We start from the raw sequence: 16,538 nt of genomic DNA, 5'->3' as shown, positions 1-16,538 counted from the left end.
AGAGCACAGACAGAGTAGATTTAGCATAATTCTTCAGGGCCCTGGGATTTTCAGAATGGTAAGTGAGCATTAGCTTCAATGTAAATTCACCAGCTGCATTAGCCACTAACGAGCAAGTAAGGCTGTCCTTTGAAACTTTGGAACCCAGGCACTGACTCATCTCTAGCTGTGAAAGTCCTGGATGGCATCTTCTTACAGTATGAGGCTGTTGCGTCTACATGGAAAAGCTGCTGTTCAGTGTCGCCACCTTCGTTAATCATCTGAGCTAGTCCTTCTGGAGAACTCGCTCCATGTGGCTGTCTAGTTTTCCCAACACCGTTATTCTACATCAGCACTTCCATTTTTATATTATGGAGATCTCCGCTTTCCTTAGACCTCATGATCCAACCTCTGCTATCTTCAGACTTTTCTTCTGCAGCTTTTTCACCTCTCTTAGCCTTGATAAAATTTAAAAGAGTTAGGGCCTTGCTCTGGATTCGGCTTTGGTTTATGGGGCCGTTGTGGCTGGTTTCGTCTTCTATCCAGACCGTTCAAACTTGCTTCATATCAGCAACAAGGCTGTTTCACGCGCTTACCACTTGGGTTTCGCGGAAACAGTCCTTTTCATTTCTTCTAAGAACCTTTCCTTTGCATTCACAGCTTGGCTATTTGGCGCAAGAGGCCTAACATTCAGCCTCTCTCGGCTTTCCACATGCCTTCCTCATCAAGCTTAATCATTTCTAGGTTCTGATTTAAAGTGAGAGATGTGCACCTCTCCCTTTCACTTGAGCACTTAGAGGCCACTGTAGCGTTATTAGTGGCCTAATTTCAATACTGTTGTCTCTCAGGGGATAGGGAGAGAGATGGGGAAAGAGCTGGGCAGTGGAATCAGAACACACACAACATTATCGATTAAATTTGCTGTCTTACATGCGCACGACTCTTGATGTCCCAAAACAATTACAATAGTAACATCAAAGCTCACTGGTCACAGATCACCATAGCAAATATAATAATAACGAAAAAGTTTAAAGTATTGTGAAACTTACCAAAACGTAACTCAGAGACAGGAAGTGGACAAATGCTGTTAGAAAATTAGTGCCAACAGACTTGCTGGATGCAGGGTTGCTACAAACCTTCAGTTTGTAAAAAACAAAACAAAACAAAAAAAAATGAGGTATGCCTGTACATAACATGCCTGGCACACAGCATGTACTAGAAGTGGTGCCTCTATGTTCCGTTTTCCTTCTCGCGCTCAGTTCTGATTATAGAAAGTTGCATAATTTAATCAATGTGGCTAGGCTCTTCGCAGGTCCTTAAAGGTTAGGCATAGGCATAGGGCCAGTAGCTGAATTAACCAGTGCCTCTAGTTGGCTGCTAATTAGCCACTTTCCTTCAATGAGCACATTCCCGTGGAACACGCCCTATGCACTGAGTACTATTCTAGGTCATGGGAATTAAAGCTGTCTCTCCACCTTTGAGAAGTTCAAAAGAGCAGGTGATCCCCAAAAGACTTCACATATGAGTAGGGACAGATGGTAGGGGGGAACCGCACCTTCTGCTTACGTGGACCTTATCCACCTACACACCTCCCCACCTTGGAAAAAGGGACTCAGCTGGGGGAGAGGGATGAGAGATTTCTGGCCTCAGAACAGTGTCTGGTCTCAGAACAGTTGCCAGAATGTCTGCAGGTGACCGTACAGACATATTGGGTGAGACGGGGTGCTGCTTCCTGACCGTGTGCCTCCCCAGGTGCAATCGAATCCTGGACAAGAAAGGGGAAGTGGTGCCGTTCAAGAACAAGGACCGAGATGAGATAGTGCGCACTGTCATCGAGCCCATGGCCTGTGAGGGCCTCCGAACTATCTGCATAGCTTACCGGGATTTCAATGACGGAGAGCCCCCGTGGGACAACGAGAGCGAGATCCTCACCGAACTGACCTGCGTCGCGGTGGTGGGCATTGAGGACCCCGTGCGCCCAGAGGTGAGGCTTTGGCTTGGCCAAAGGGTAAGAAAACATGAATGGAAGTCTTCCGACAGCCCCTGGCGCGTGTGCAAGCTGAGCACGGTCTAACGGAAAGCCACCCAGGAGTCACAGGAACTGGGGTACTGGTTCCATTTCTAGCTGTGACCCCAGGCGTGTTACCTAACAGCTTCTCACTTGCAGGGATGGATGTTCCCAGGCTTCCAGCTTCACAAAACTGCTTTAGAGTGCTGAACTGCTAGAAGGTGCCATTCTGATGGTTAATGCCGTCTGAGGGGTGAGAAGTATAGGTTTCATTGAGCTTATGATTTGATACCTGGAACGGCCAGGAGGCTGAGTTAACTGGGACACCATCCCCGCCTCCAGCCGCCTTCTTTCAAGCAACACATTCTTGTTGAGCGCCCCTAGGGTAGCTGAACACTATTCTAGACGCTAAGGCATCGGAAAAAGTCTCTGCTCGAAAGAAATTCAGACAGATGGACTGTTAGTTGTCAAGGCCCCCAGGCAGGAGAGGGCAGTGCGCATTGGGGAAACTGCAAAGAACTGATATGGTTGGAGTATGGGCCAGGGGGGTGGAGAATGGCAAAAAACGTCTGCTAGGGAGGAAGACGGTGGCCAGATCTCAAAGGGCTGTGTATATGCCCTGCTAAGGAGTCTAGATCGCAGGGAGAGTAAGCTTTCACACCCAGCTCCTGAAGCAAATTTCCTCTTCAACTCAAGTTACACTAAAAGGCAAATTCAAATGTAGTACCGTGGGTAGGACAGAAGTGAGGTGACACTGGACAATATAAAAATGACCGGATGTAGCCAGCGCCCCATGGCACTGCTTCTGGGGTACCTGTCTCCTGTGTACAGTGAAGGGACCCTGAACGGGGACAGCCTAGCAGGCCTCATCACCCCACCTCCTCCTTTCCCCTTGCCTTACTCTCCATAGGTCCCAGACGCTATCGCCAAATGCAAACAAGCTGGCATCACTGTCAGAATGGTGACCGGTGACAACATCAACACAGCCCGGGCCATCGCCACCAAATGTGGCATTGTCACACCTGGGGATGACTTCTTGTGCTTAGAAGGCAAAGAGTTCAACCGACTTATCCGCAACGAGAAGGGCGAGGTGGGTCGCGGGCGGGAAGCCTGGGTCTCGTGTGGCGCAGCTGGGACGCACGGGAGAAAGCAGCTGGCTTTTGTTGTGGTGGTCGTGTGTTTGTTTTTGTTTGGTTTTTGTTTTTTTGGAAGATCTAATCGGCTTTATTAAATGGTTTCATGAATCGGGCAGCAGCCCATAGAGGAGGGAGGGGAAGCTGTGAGGAGTTGTACTGCCAAGTGGGTGGTTTTTAAACTAAAATCTATTCATAGCGAGACGTTCCTTCTACCAAAGCTGCTCAGGGGGTAAAACTGTGAGTTTCCTTTCTCCTCGTTATCTTCATTCATAAGCTAACTTTTGAGACAGCCTCACTAACTTTTCACGTCTTCCCGATTTTTTTCAGTTAAGGAGTGATTTTGTACTGATTTCCTCCATCCTCACCCTCCTGTGTCACCACCCTGTGACTAATGCTGGCACAGGTTTGTAAGAGGATGTGGTCTGGCTGTGAAGCAGACCAGAGCTTCCTGGTCTACATAGAAACCACACCTAAGACCTTAGAAGCACTTTAGCCCCTGGAGCCAACAGCTAACCCCTGCCCACCTCCTGTCAAGGCTCCAAGAAATAGGGGATTGGCTCCCCAGTAGGGAACTGGGAGGAAAAAAGAGACACGCGGAGCCTGAATGGTCACCATCAATGAATCTGCCCTTGGAGACTCAGCTGGATGTTTCATGTCCCGTGGAGGCCATGGTAGCAGCCGCCATGGGCCATGGAATGCCAGCTCCCCCAGAATCTCAGAGCGTGGGGAGAAGTAAGCTTCTTCTGGATGACTATTCTGGGCTTGCCTGACCTGGTGTGGTCTCACGTTGGCAGGTGGAGCAAGAGAAGCTGGACAAGATCTGGCCTAAGCTTCGAGTCTTGGCGCGATCGTCCCCCACTGACAAGCACACCCTGGTAAAAGGTAAGCTTGGCTGCTGGCCAGGTGCCTGGGGCAGAAGACGGCAGTCTGGGGCAGGGCAGACGAGGACCGTTGGCCAAAGCAACTCTCCTGTCCTGAACAGGAAGTTCCTAGGAGCGCTCTCCAGCTCGTGGGGGGAACAGACAGCTTAGCCAACATCTGTAGTCAACACGTATAATAAAGTTGTTTTTAAACATAATATCTTGGGGCGCCTGGGTGGCTCAGTCGGTTAAGCGTCCGACTTTGGCTTCTGTCATGATCTCACGGCTTGTGGGTTCGAGCCCCGCGTCGGACTCTGTGCTGACAGCTCAGAGCCTGGAGCCTCCTGCTTCGGGTTCTGTGTCTCCCTCTCTCTCTCTACCCCTCCCTCACAGTGCTCTGTCTGTCTCTCACAGGTGAATAAATGTTAAAAAAAAATTTTTTTTAATAAATAAATAAAATAGACATCATATCTTATTCAACCAGGGCAGGTTAAATGATTCCCGTTTTGCACATAAGGAAGTTCGAGGCTGGGAAGACGAGCTGTCTACCTGATAAAGACAGACTCGTAGGTCAAGGTGCCACCTGTGAAACAATTCACAGCCCTGGGGTGATGCTGTAGAACCTCCAGCATAGAGAAGAAAGAAGGAAAGAACAAAGTAGAAAGGGAGATGGTCACACACACACACACACACACACACTCTCACACTTGGGCATCAACCTGGATGCCAGAGAAAAGGCATCCAGGTATCACGTATGTGCATGTAGATGTGTGCACGTGTGTGCATGCTGGTGTCCAACTCTGACCTCCCGATCTTTCTCCTGTCTTCTCCTTGGTCGGAAGAAGCCAGCCTCCTGGGAAGTATCATTTTCTGCTTTAACTCTTCCCCCCCCCCCCCCCCCCCCCCCCCCGTTGTTTTGCTTCCTCTTCCTGCTCAGGAAGCACATGGCCCTCTCTGGCTAAGATGGAATGGAAGGATGGCTGGGCTTCCCCAGCTGGCTTCGGGACCCTGCAAGGCGTTTCCTCTCTCTGGGTTTCAGTTTTCTCCTCTGGAGGGTGATGGGAGTGGCGTAGATGATCTGGATCCTCTCCAGCCTTCTGAGTCTATACCACCTGTGGCTTCAGGCTGGCTGTCACTGTGCCCTTTGCTCCTCCCTCTTCAAAGCGCTAGGCCTCCTGGCCTTGGAGGCTGAGACACTGCTCTCCTCCCACCACCAGAGGGCAGGAGTGCACCGTCTGCTCTCGTTGCCAGAGTGGCTGCCCAAGACCGGATCAGTCCACCTCACCTGGTCTTCACCCCTTCCAGTGGTTGTTTTCAGCTAGTAGCTGGACCTCTCTTTGTAAATTACCTGTGTTTACATGCCTGCTGCCACCTCGAAGGCTGGACAAGGTGCTCCTCTGGCCTTTCCTTTACTCAGATGCCTGCACAGAACAATGCAAAGCAGTAGCAGCTTCTCAGGAACTGACAGATCTGTCAGGGCTCAGAAGGATGGTTACACTTTCAACATGCTATCAAGTGAGCTTGTAACCCACAAAATAAAAAAGAAAGGACAGAAAGGGAGGTGGTAGCAGGGACCAGGGAGGAAAACCCCAAAAGCACCTTCGAGGGGAGCAGAGGACTGAGATGGCCCATGTGGACTCACCGGGGTGTGTCTGTTTCTCCCAGGCATCATCGACAGCACTGTTGGGGAACAGCGACAGGTGGTGGCTGTCACTGGCGATGGCACGAATGATGGGCCGGCCCTAAAGAAAGCAGATGTTGGCTTTGCCATGGTAAGCAGCTCAGTACACCATCTCTCTGCCTGCAAGCTGCCTTCTCCATCAGGAAGCCAGGACAGGCTTCTTGTAGCCTGCCGCTTCCTGTGCCTCCACGTCCCACGCTGCGCTCTTTTTTCTGACTCTGTCGCTCCTAACGACCCAGCCAGTGAGAGTATGTGTAACGAGAGAGCCATCAAGTGTGAAGACTAGACGACACAGGCAGGGAAACCACGACGTATCAAGCACGTATTCCTTCGCCAGCACTGTTCGTCACTCTGCTTTACGCTCGTGAGGCCAAGCGCATCAGAAGCACTTGGAGACTTTATTTAAAATCGCATATTCCAAGGTTCCACATTTGGATATCTTGATTCGGTAGCACATGGGTGGGTCCCAGAAATGTTTGGCTTTTCCTAGCAGGCACACTGGTTCATTCTGACATTCCAGCAAATGTAGAAACCCCCGGATTGCAAATGTCATTCTCACACTCAAGTAGCTTATGATTGTAAGCCTCCCATATGTATTGCACTATTGGTGATTTTTTTTAAGCCGTGGAACGATATTCAAGAATAATCTGTGTTTGGGGTGCTCTCTTTAAAAGCAACCAAAAGGGGCACCCGGGTGGCTCAGTCGGTTAAGCATCCGACTTCGGCTCAGGTCATGATCTCACGGTTTGTGGGTCCGAGTCCCGCGTCGGGCTCTGTGCTGACAGCTCAGGGCCTAGAGCCTGCTTCGGATTCTGTGTCTCCCCCTCTCTGTGCCCCTCGCCTGTTTACTCTCTCTCTCTCTCTCTGTCTCTCTCTCTCTCAAAAATAAGCATTAAAAAAAAAACCACTTATTTTTTTAATACCATTATGAACTCATGGACTTAAGTATACTTGATGTGTTTTGATCCATTGCCCTTGTTGTTATTTTGACATTCACATTGACCCATCATTAGCCTCATGAATATTGCTGGGTCTTTAGATACAACGGCAATTGTCTTTAATACCTTACTTGGTTTCTGGCATGATAAAAGTTTCCACAATCATCATGCATATTTCTCGTCCTGCCTGGAATCATCCATTTCTCAAAGGAGTCCTGCTTTTTGGTGAGAAATGGTATTTAGAGAACACAGTCTACATGTCAGGGTGTTCCTGACTACTGAGTAATTCTTTGTTTCTAGATCTTTTCAATGGGCAAAGCGAGGAAATATATCTTTTATGCCTCTTTTTTTTGTTTTTGTGTTTCTTTGTTTTAAAGTAAAATACTTCATGAATCCATATTCGTATTTCCAATGCAAATTTAGAATTATAGAACTCTAACCTGCTAATTTTATTTAACTTCCTTGATTTTATATTTATATCTCTTAAGCTGAAAATTCCGATCCTAATGTCATTAACATAATCATAATTTGCTTTACCCTAAAATATAGGTGATAGTCTCAAAAGAGCAATAATAATACAATTACTCTACTACAAACAGTTCAAGATCTTTCTTACAGTTCTTTTTTTATCCTGGAGGTATATCCTACCAGGTTCTGCCATCAAGGGACTATGTCTTTCAAACTGTCGTTTGGAACTTTTTTTTTAATTTTTTTTTTAATGTTTATTTATTTTTGAGAGACAGAGAGAGACAGAGTGTGAGCAGGGGAGGGGCAGAGAGAGAGAGAAAGACACAGAATCTGAAGAGGCTCCAGGCTCTGAGCTGTCAGCACAGAGCCCCACGCGGGGCTCGAACCCACGGACCGCGAGATCATGACCTGAGCCGAAGTCGGACGCTTAACCGACTGAGCCACCCAGGCGCCCCTGGAACATTTTTCCTTTGTGTAGTTGTGCTACCAACTGGTTATACCAGTTCATTTATATCGTGTTGCTTTGCCTTTTGGAAATTGCTTTTTAAACTTAATTTCGTTTTATATTCATATACAGTAGTTCTCTAGTTCTCAGGTCAAATATACAAAACAAGGTCTACACCAAGAAATCCAGCTTCTGCTCACCTCCACCCCGTTTCCTCCCCTCTTAACCCTAAGTAACTTCTCTTGTTTTTGGTGTATCCTTTGTTTGCTCCTTTAAAACATAATCAAACACGTAATATGTTTGTATTCCATTCTCTTAGCTGAGTGATATTATCTATACTACTATCTATGCTTATCTATTTACACACCATACACTCTTTCTTTCGCATTGCTTTTTCACTTCACGTAACCTGGAGATTATTCCATAGTAGTAAGTACATAGAGTCCTCCTTCCTTTTTCCCCCCCCCTTTTTACAGCGCATGTTATGGCATTGTGTGGATTTATTAGAGAACTTTTTGATGGGGAAACTGACTGGTATAGTCTATGACAGGTATTTGTTTATTGCAATCCGAAAGGGAATATATTATTACCCGGTAAAGAGAACAAAATCATCTACTCCTAGAAGCCCAGTTAATGAATACACTCCTCTATGGATTGTAGGATTTGCAAGACTTGGGATGGAAGTATGGGCTGGTGGTGTTAGGGATGGTTCTGCAAAGCAAGTAGGGCTTAATTGCGAGGACCATCGACAACCGATGAGATTTAAATGGATGAGGAAGGAGGATGTTCCAGGTTTAAGGAAATGGTGTAAGTAGAAGTCTATATTGAAGAAGAGATTCAGAGAACGGTGAATAAACCAGTGGGTTTTGAGCAGAAAGATTAGATAGGAGTAGGCTGGAGAATGAATCCATCCGAGTTCACCTGTTGAGGGCTTTGACTGTCAGTCTAGAAGAGTTACTGTTTCTAAAAGCACAGCTTTCAACCATTGATAATGTCTCTTCAGAAACGTTTAGTGGTGGGGCGCCTGGGTGGCGCAGTCGGTTAAGCGTCCGACTTCAGCCAGGTCACGATCTCGCGGTCCGTGAGTTCGAGCCCCGCGTCGGGCTCTGGGCTGATGGCTCAGAGCCTGGAGCCTGTTTCCGATTCTGTGTCTCCCTCTCTCTCTGCCCCTCCCCTGTTCACGCTCTGTCTCTCTGTCCCAAAAATAAATAAACGTTGAAAAAAAAAATTAAAAAAAAAAAAAAAAAAAAAAAAAGAAACGTTTAGTGGTTCCCCAGGAAGAGAATTTTGAACAAGGATAGGACATCTGAACTGTGCTGCCAGACTACTCCTCCTGGAAAAAAAAGTAAGGTGACTTAGAGGTGGGGGGGGCGGGAGGGACAAGGACTTGAGTGAGATACTAGCAGCGGCAAAAGAAGTATAAGGATTTAGGGGCACCTGGCTGGCTCAGTCAGTGGAGCTTGCGACTCTTAATCTCAAGGTTGTGAGTTCGAGCCCCATGTTGAGGGTAGCGATGACCTAAAAATAAAATCTTTAAAAAAAAAAAAAAGAAAGAAATGTATGAATTTGGAGGTAGAATAGATAGGACATGTTTCCTATCCTTTCCTTCATTTCTAAGGTGGGGGAGTAGGAGAGAAGGGAGAAAGGAATATCAAAAGATAACTGTCATTTCCAGCCTGGGTTCAGGAGTAACACGGTGGCATCAGACCCCAGCCCTGTTTTCTGTGGACTGACAACGTCACATTTTCCCTTGATCTTTGGAAGCGAGAACTCAAAATACGCCGGCTTGGTTATTAGCAAGGCAAGTGCGCCCTCTGGCGTTTCTGCCTGGTCCAGAAGCTTCTTGGAGGTCAGGAACTGCAGCCCTGGTCCAGAACGTAGATAAGCTCTGCTTTAGCCAGTTTCTCACTGTTCTCCTTCCCTTTCTTCCTCAGGGTATCGCAGGCACGGATGTGGCAAAGGAGGCATCAGACATCATCCTAACAGACGACAACTTCACCAGCATTGTGAAGGCAGTGATGTGGGGGCGAAACGTCTATGACAGCATCTCCAAGTTTCTGCAGTTCCAGCTCACTGTCAACGTGGTGGCCGTGATTGTGGCCTTCACCGGAGCCTGTATCACTCAGGTGAAAGGAGCGGAGTGCGGGGTGGGCGAGATGGGAGAGGTGAGGCGGGGGCTGGGGAACGCAGGAGGTGGGGTACTGTCTACTAAGGATTACGGACGAGAGTTTCCCCGGTGGTGTTGGGGCAGAAGTTAGCTCTGCTGAGTTGAGTCTCCATCTGCCCGTGTGGAAGGATGGTAACTCATTTACCATTAATTAGCACATCCTTGTCAGCCGCTGTGATGGGTACTCCTATGTGTTATCTCTCTTCTTCAAAAGCAATCTTGGAAAGTGGGTATTCTCTCCATTTTACAGGTGAGGAAACCAAGGCTCAAAGAGGTTAAGTAACTTTCTCAAGGTCACTCAGCTAAGAAATGGCCAGATCCAAAGTCTGGGTGGATAGTGGGAACTAGGCCATTGCAGGGGCAAAGGTGAGGCTGAGGAGGGAGCTAGGGGGTGTTTTCCAAGGAAAGCTAAAAGGACTGGTTCTTCTTCCCACCAGGATTCCCCACTGAAAGCCGTGCAGATGTTGTGGGTTAACCTAATCATGGACACTTTTGCCTCCTTGGCCCTGGCCACCGAGCCTCCTACGGAGTCTCTGTTGAAGCGTCGCCCCTATGGCCGCAATAAGCCTCTGATCTCACGTACTATGATGAAGAACATCTTGGGCCACGCAGTCTATCAGCTCACTGTCATCTTTTTCCTTGTCTTTGCCGGTGAGCCGAGGGTGAGGCTGGGGCTGGGGGAAGGGTCAGAGGGCTAAATGGAGATGGGGGCAGAGAATGGCCTGGGGAAAGAAGGTAGCAATGGTGCACACTGAGCACAAGACTGGGAGTGATAACAGCTGCGTTTACTGAGTGTGTCCTCTCTTCCCTCTACCTGGCACATTATGCTATTTGATGTACCCCTCTCAAGAATTTCACAAGGGTGGGGGTGCCCGGGGGGCTCAGTCGGTTGAGCATCTGACTTCGGCTCAGGTCATGATCTCGCGGTGTGTGAGTTCGAGCCCCGCGTCGGGCTCTGCGCTGACAGCTCGGAGCCTGGAGCCTGCTTCAGGCTCTGTGTCCCCTCTTCTCTCTGCCCCTCCCCTGCTCGTGCTCTGTCTCTCTCTGTCTCTCAATAATAAATAAATGTTAAAAAAAAAAAAATTAAAAAAAAGAAAAAGAATTTCACAAGGGTGGCTTTCTATAGCTTTCTTTTTTTTTTTTTATAGATTATAAAAACCGAAGCTCAGGTCACATAATGAATAAATAATGGTACTAAGGTCAAACCTGTGTCTGCCCTGACCCTGGTCCACAGTTTTACCACCACGCTGCACTACAAGAAGTCGAAATCGCTGGAGCAAACTGAGAAAGAGGGTCAGATGCGTTGAGATGAGAACTAACACTTAGAAGTATTTGATAACTAGTGTAGCTCAGATACTAACCTATTAGAACGGACACCGGCCGTCAGCAAGCAGTTTGGCCATGCCAGCGTGTTCTGACTCAACCTGAGCCCTCGTGGAGCTCATACTTCACCCACTAATGCTTCCTTCTTCCCCACTAGGTGAGAAATTCTTTGACATCGATAGCGGGAGGAAGGCGCCTCTGCATTCCCCACCCAGCCAACACTACACCATTATTTTCAACACCTTTGTGCTGATGCAGCTCTTCAACGAAATCAACTCCCGCAAGATCCACGGAGAGAGGAATGTCTTTGCAGGCATCTTCCGCAACCTCATCTTCTGCTGTGTGGTCTTGGGCACGTTCATCAGCCAGGTGAGCCTCCAGCTGGAGTTGGGGCAGGAGGTCTGGGATGGCAAAGGCCAGAAGCTGGGAACAGGATTCCCTCGGTACGCAGGAGAAGACATGAGGGCATGATGGGCACTCGGGCTGTAGATTGAACACTTTCGGATTCCCAGGTGGCTTCCATTTGCACACGGCTCTAGAACTGAAGCCTGCTGGGTCAGGTGCTCCAGGGCAAGGCAACGTGTTGGTAGCCAGTCAAATAAGACTTGTGGGATCCTTTGCTTACCTTTCTAAAACACAGAAATTTCACAAAGTGACCAAAGAGAGGGCCACTCTCCTAGGCCCTTTCCATGCCTCCTGCCAGCACGCGTGAAAGGTGCAAGTAGGTGCTGTACGGGGTCTCCCCTTGTCCCTGCCCCTTTGTTCACGAGGGGCTCGTGGCAGAAAATGCTGTGCAATTCACAGAGAAAGAGAAGTACGTGGTTCACACGCAGTTGACAATAAGCCTGACTTAGGCTCCTCTTGTAGAACTGGGGTCAAGGGCACAGTTGCCCTGGTGGTAAAAGGTTTGGGTTCCTTCCTCCTGGCCCTAGTCAGAGGTAGACTAAAACATCTGCAGATACAGGAGACTATGAGCTGGCCCTATGACAAAGGGCTCCTGAGTCTCCCCCAGCAGGTATCTCCCTTATTTGCCCCCCTCCTCAATTCCCCCTCTCCATCCCTTTGCCTTCTCTTTGTCACCCACTGGCTTTAGTCACAAGAAGCCTCCAGCCCCCCTGGATCGCCAGCTCGTCCCTTAATCATAGTCATAGTAACGATATCTGCCCCTCCATCAGGGTCTCTATAAAGACTGTGTCTCTCTTCCCTTCTCCCCTTCTGGTTTCTTTCCTTCTCCTTCTCCAACAAGCCGATCAGGGCTTGCACCGCAGGGATCACGGGGCAGGGGTTGATGTGGCCATGATGGCCTTGGCTGGACAGCTAGCTACCTGTTACCCATCAACCTGACGGTAGGCTGCCTCTTTCTTGGTTCTAGATTCTCATCGTGGAATTCGGGGGTAAACCCTTCAGTTGCACGAAGCTCACCCTGTCTCAGTGGTTTTGGTGTCTCTTCATTGGCATCGGAGAACTGCTGTGGGGCCAGGTGAGTACCGGCAGGGTCGCCGTGTGGGTCCGCACAGCCGGCGACGCCCCTTCCTCTAGAGGAGATGGAACACGCACCGCGGGGACTCCCAGATCGTCCCCGTCATCTTCTCCTTCCCACCCCTCCCTACCCACAGCTTTCAAGATCTTCCCATCTTACAGGATCCCAGAGGGGACTGATAAGTGCCCACCCCTTCAGAGGCTTCGGATCTCTTCTCTAACCATACCTAGAGACAGGCACGTCCCTTAGCTTCTCTGAGATGGGAGTGGAAATTGTCAATGGGATTTTGCTAAGAAGAAAAAAAAAAAAAATTGAGGGTCTTAGAAGCAGAAGAGTTTACCAAGCAGAAGTCTTTATTCTGATGAAGCCACAGTCTGGCTGTGAGCTGTTGTGCTGACAGTTTTTGTCTGGTTGTTGTTGTTGTTGTTGTTGTTGTTGTTTTTAATGTTTATTTTTGAGAGAGACAGGGTGTGAGTGGGGGAGGAGCAGAGAGAAAGAGGAAGACACCGAATCTGAAACAGGCTCCAGCTCTGAGCTGTCAGCACAGAGCCCGACACGGGGCTTGAACCCACGAACTGTTGAGATCATGACCTGAACCAAAGTCGGACGCTTAACTGACTGAGCCACCCAGGCGCCCCACTGTGCGGACATAGTTAAGGGCTCCCCAGCATCCTGTTTTTCACCCCGACCTCATCTGGGTTGCATGCCTGACCCTCATCTAAGACATATCCAGACTCGCAAGGTCTCTAGAGAAGCAGATCACACAGTTCAGAGCATAGATTCTGGTACCGGCCACCCGGGTTTGAATCCCCATCTCCCTTCTACAAACTGAATCACTTCGAGCAAGTGTCTTACCCACTCTGTGCCTCAGTTTCCTCAACTTAAGATAATAGGATCATTGTTCATTGTTGTTGATCAGCCAATGACTTACAACAATGTCCAGGACCCATAAATACCCAGTAAGAGTGAGCTGCTAATATCATAACAATATCATCACGTCTGGTTAAGTTTTGTTCCTTCCCTATGACCACCGTGTGCATCCCCGTCTCTGACCCGGGCTAAGCTCTGCTTTGCAGGCCCCCACTCTCTACTGACTGGCATCTGGCCCCCTGGGTGGCTTTGCTCTAAGTGGCCCCAGAGATCCTTCCCTGGGACCGCAGGCCTTCCCCCATAAACCTGCTAGTTGCTTCTTTCATATCCCCGAGGTGCCTCCCTGATTAATTGCTATCCCAGTTCCTAACACAAGTCCTTCCGCCCCGTCTGTCTGCCGGTGTTTATTGATCAGGGGGTCCCTTTTATACTTGGGTGAAGCCTGCTTGTTTCACTGACTATCTGAAACTCCCGTCTGCGTCTGGTCTCACGTGTGGCCACATAACCTTGGTGCCGGATAATGGCCTCTGTACCACGGAGCTCCTTCCGGTCATCCAAAAGTTGCACTTTGACATTCTTCCTATTTCAAAATACTTGACTCTGCATCGGAACGCTCATACAGTCCCCATCTCCTCCGAACCCTGTCTGCTCCTCGTCTGTCTGTGGAAGAGAAGTGATCGAGCTTCCTGTGTGGTTTATTTTGAATTGCAAGCCCAACCCACTGCCCCATGTCTTCTGGTAATACTCCTCTGTCCCTCCCTCCTTGGCCTGTCCCACCCACTCCCTCATCCCAAGCCCGAGGAAACCTCTAGTAGCCTTTCACCCCCGTGCCATACACAGGAATTACTTTGCCCGTGGTAACTAGAAGAGGGTCATTCCCTTCCTGCACTCTTCTCTTCGCCCATACACATGCAGTGTGACCGTCCTGTCCCCAGACTTGTCTTCCCCCTGGTCTGGTCTCTGTCCCTTCCTACTCTGTATCATGCATTACAGTTCTACGTCCCTTAAAAGATCCATGGCAAAATGGAAAGGAAGAACTGAGACAGAAGGAGAATGAAGTCTACAACTAACCAGGCAGCTGGCTGGTCAGATACTAGAATGGAAGTTCTCCTTTGTATGTCCACAAATACAGAAGGCCTTCGTGATGGTCCGCCAGTTGGTAGGCACCGCCTACCTCCCCACCATGGGTGATAGGGTGAAGACTGACCTACCCGGGGGCCTGACCGTGCAAGCTGAGTGACAGCTCTCCCGCCCTGATTCTGGTGTCTCCCCTTTTGCTGCACCTGTTCTCAGATAATCTCCTCGATACCTACGCAATCCCTGAAGTTCCTGAAGGAGGCCGGGCATGGCACCACGAAAGAGGAGATCACCAAGGACGCGGAGGGGCTGGATGAGATTGACCACGCGGAGATGGAGCTGCGCCGAGGCCAGATCCTCTGGTTCCGGGGCCTGAACCGCATCCAGACTCAGGTACTCTTCCTAGTGGCCTGTCCTCCCTTCGGGAGAAGAAATGTCTCCAGGTTGGGAGGTGTTGGGAGGGCAGCAGCTGTTCTTGGTGGCCGACATCTCTTCCCTCCCTAAGGCTCACTGCTGCTGGACAGCCCGGGCTCCCTTGCTTCAGGACAGATCGGGCAGCAGCTGCTGCGGGGGCTCCATAGTCAGAGGGCCTAGAGCACGGGACACCAACTGGTAGCATAGTCCTTTAGCTTCAGGTTGGCTCTAAACCCCACTTTGCCACCCTCCCGTTGGGCCGGCAAGCTTCCCGTGTAAGGTCTCTTGCAAGCACCAGACCTCACTTCAAGGTGGGAGACGTTCAGAGTCCTTCCGCACCCTTGAGGAGGAAGGAGTTAGACAATAGCTCTCAGCCAGCACCTCCAGCATACGCTGCACGCACATCCTCGAGCTGCTGTTAGGATAATGTAGCTGTTCTCCAGAGGGATCCTGGAGAACAAAGAAACAAAGAGAACAAAGAAACTCATCCTCAAACTTTAAGGCCATGGTGGGGAATCTGGTGGCTAAGTGTGTATAAATGACAACAGTCTTTCACTGCCGAAGCATCTTTTGCAGGATTCAGACTTGCTTCCCAAGAAGGAAGAAGCTATAATTCCCCCAAACCTTTTCCCTTCTCGAAATTTGTAAAATGGCCTCGATGCTGCTTGAGCCCCCCACCTATGAAGCCCTACAGCAACTTTTTGTTCCCTCCCTTTCCACGCAGCAACTGTAACCCACCTTCTCCTGGGTGGGCGAGCTGGTCTAGGCCGGTCATCCTATCTCTCGCCCTGTCCTTGCTCCATATGCCTCTATTGTCCTAGTCCTGAGATTTCCCACCCCCAGAGAGCAAGCCTGTTCCTCTCTGCTGGTTGGCTGGAGAGCCCAGAAACAAGTTCACTCTCTAAAATTAGCCTTGCAGATGATTTAGAAAGTTCCCTAGTCAAGCCCACCTCCTTAGTGCATAGGGAAGAGAGATCAAATGAACCTTCACAACTGAATATGCTGGAAACATGTTTCCCACAGACGAGACAATGATGGAGATGGGAAGGAAGGGAAGGAAGGGCTAGGTAGGGAAACATGGGGGCTCCTCCCTCACGCTCCTCCTCCCAAAGAGGGAAATTCCCACGGGACCTGCCAAAACCGAGCCCAACCCCCCCCCCCCCCCCCACCCTTCCAGGCCACTGGCTCCTGTCTCTAAGGCCCGGTGCTTTCCTTCAGGTCTGCTCCTTTCAAAATAACCTGTCTGCTTTTCTCTCCTTCAGGGTCACTGCCTCCTCCTATGTGATTTTTTTTTCTTAGCCAGGATTCCCTCGTTCCAGCGTCTCCTGGCCCCTTGCCAGACTTCTGTCCTGGGGGGCTGAGAATCATGGATCTTCCTTCCCCTCCACTACCGATTTCCATTCCCTCAACTCTATACCTCTCGGTTCCCTGCCTACATAGCTTTTAGGAAACTGCCTCTCCCTATGGGGGCCTGAGGCAGCTGGGCCAGAATGGCATGAAAGCCTAGGCAGCAAAGGCAACCCTCGAAGATGCCACCATGACCAAATCCCTGCCATTGGCGGTGTGCACCTGACCCCATAAGCAAATGGGCCTGGCTGTGCTCACCTGAGTCACAGACACCTGACGCTCTCTCCTGGCATCAGCCGGTCGGCCTCAGCAGGGCTCTAGCGAAACCCCCGCCATCTGATTGTT

The 16,538-nt window shown here is 49.6% G+C and overlaps 1 protein-coding gene across 9 annotated transcripts in view; it reads left to right on the top strand.

Moving 5' to 3' along the window:
- Positions 1 to 16,538, top strand: part of ATP2B4 (ATPase plasma membrane Ca2+ transporting 4) — a 95,229-nt gene that overhangs the window by 69,231 nt on the left and 9,460 nt on the right. For 7 of the 9 annotated variants that reach the window (XM_025921247.2, XM_086693385.1, XM_086693387.1 and 4 more), the window contains 9 exons: positions 1,732 to 1,963; positions 2,898 to 3,077; positions 3,918 to 4,005; positions 5,649 to 5,755; positions 9,450 to 9,641; positions 10,120 to 10,333; positions 11,163 to 11,374; positions 12,378 to 12,485; positions 14,649 to 14,825. In XM_025921247.2, the coding sequence (XP_025777032.1) occupies positions 1,732 to 1,963; positions 2,898 to 3,077; positions 3,918 to 4,005; positions 5,649 to 5,755; positions 9,450 to 9,641; positions 10,120 to 10,333; positions 11,163 to 11,374; positions 12,378 to 12,485; positions 14,649 to 14,825 (1,510 nt within the window). The remainder of the gene's footprint in view (positions 1 to 1,731; positions 1,964 to 2,897; positions 3,078 to 3,917; positions 4,006 to 5,648; positions 5,756 to 9,449; positions 9,642 to 10,119; positions 10,334 to 11,162; positions 11,375 to 12,377; positions 12,486 to 14,648; positions 14,826 to 16,538) is intronic. The other 2 variants (XM_086693388.1, XM_086693389.1) reach the window with 1 other exon arrangement.

Source organism: Puma concolor, chromosome E4 (assembly GCF_028749965.1).
Source record: "Puma concolor isolate L17-30 chromosome E4, mPumCon1.1.hap2, whole genome shotgun sequence".
NCBI classification, from domain to species: domain Eukaryota; kingdom Metazoa; phylum Chordata; class Mammalia; order Carnivora; family Felidae; genus Puma; species Puma concolor.
The sequence above is the reverse complement of the archived record's forward strand: the minus strand, read 5'-3'. Positions and strand labels throughout refer to the sequence as shown.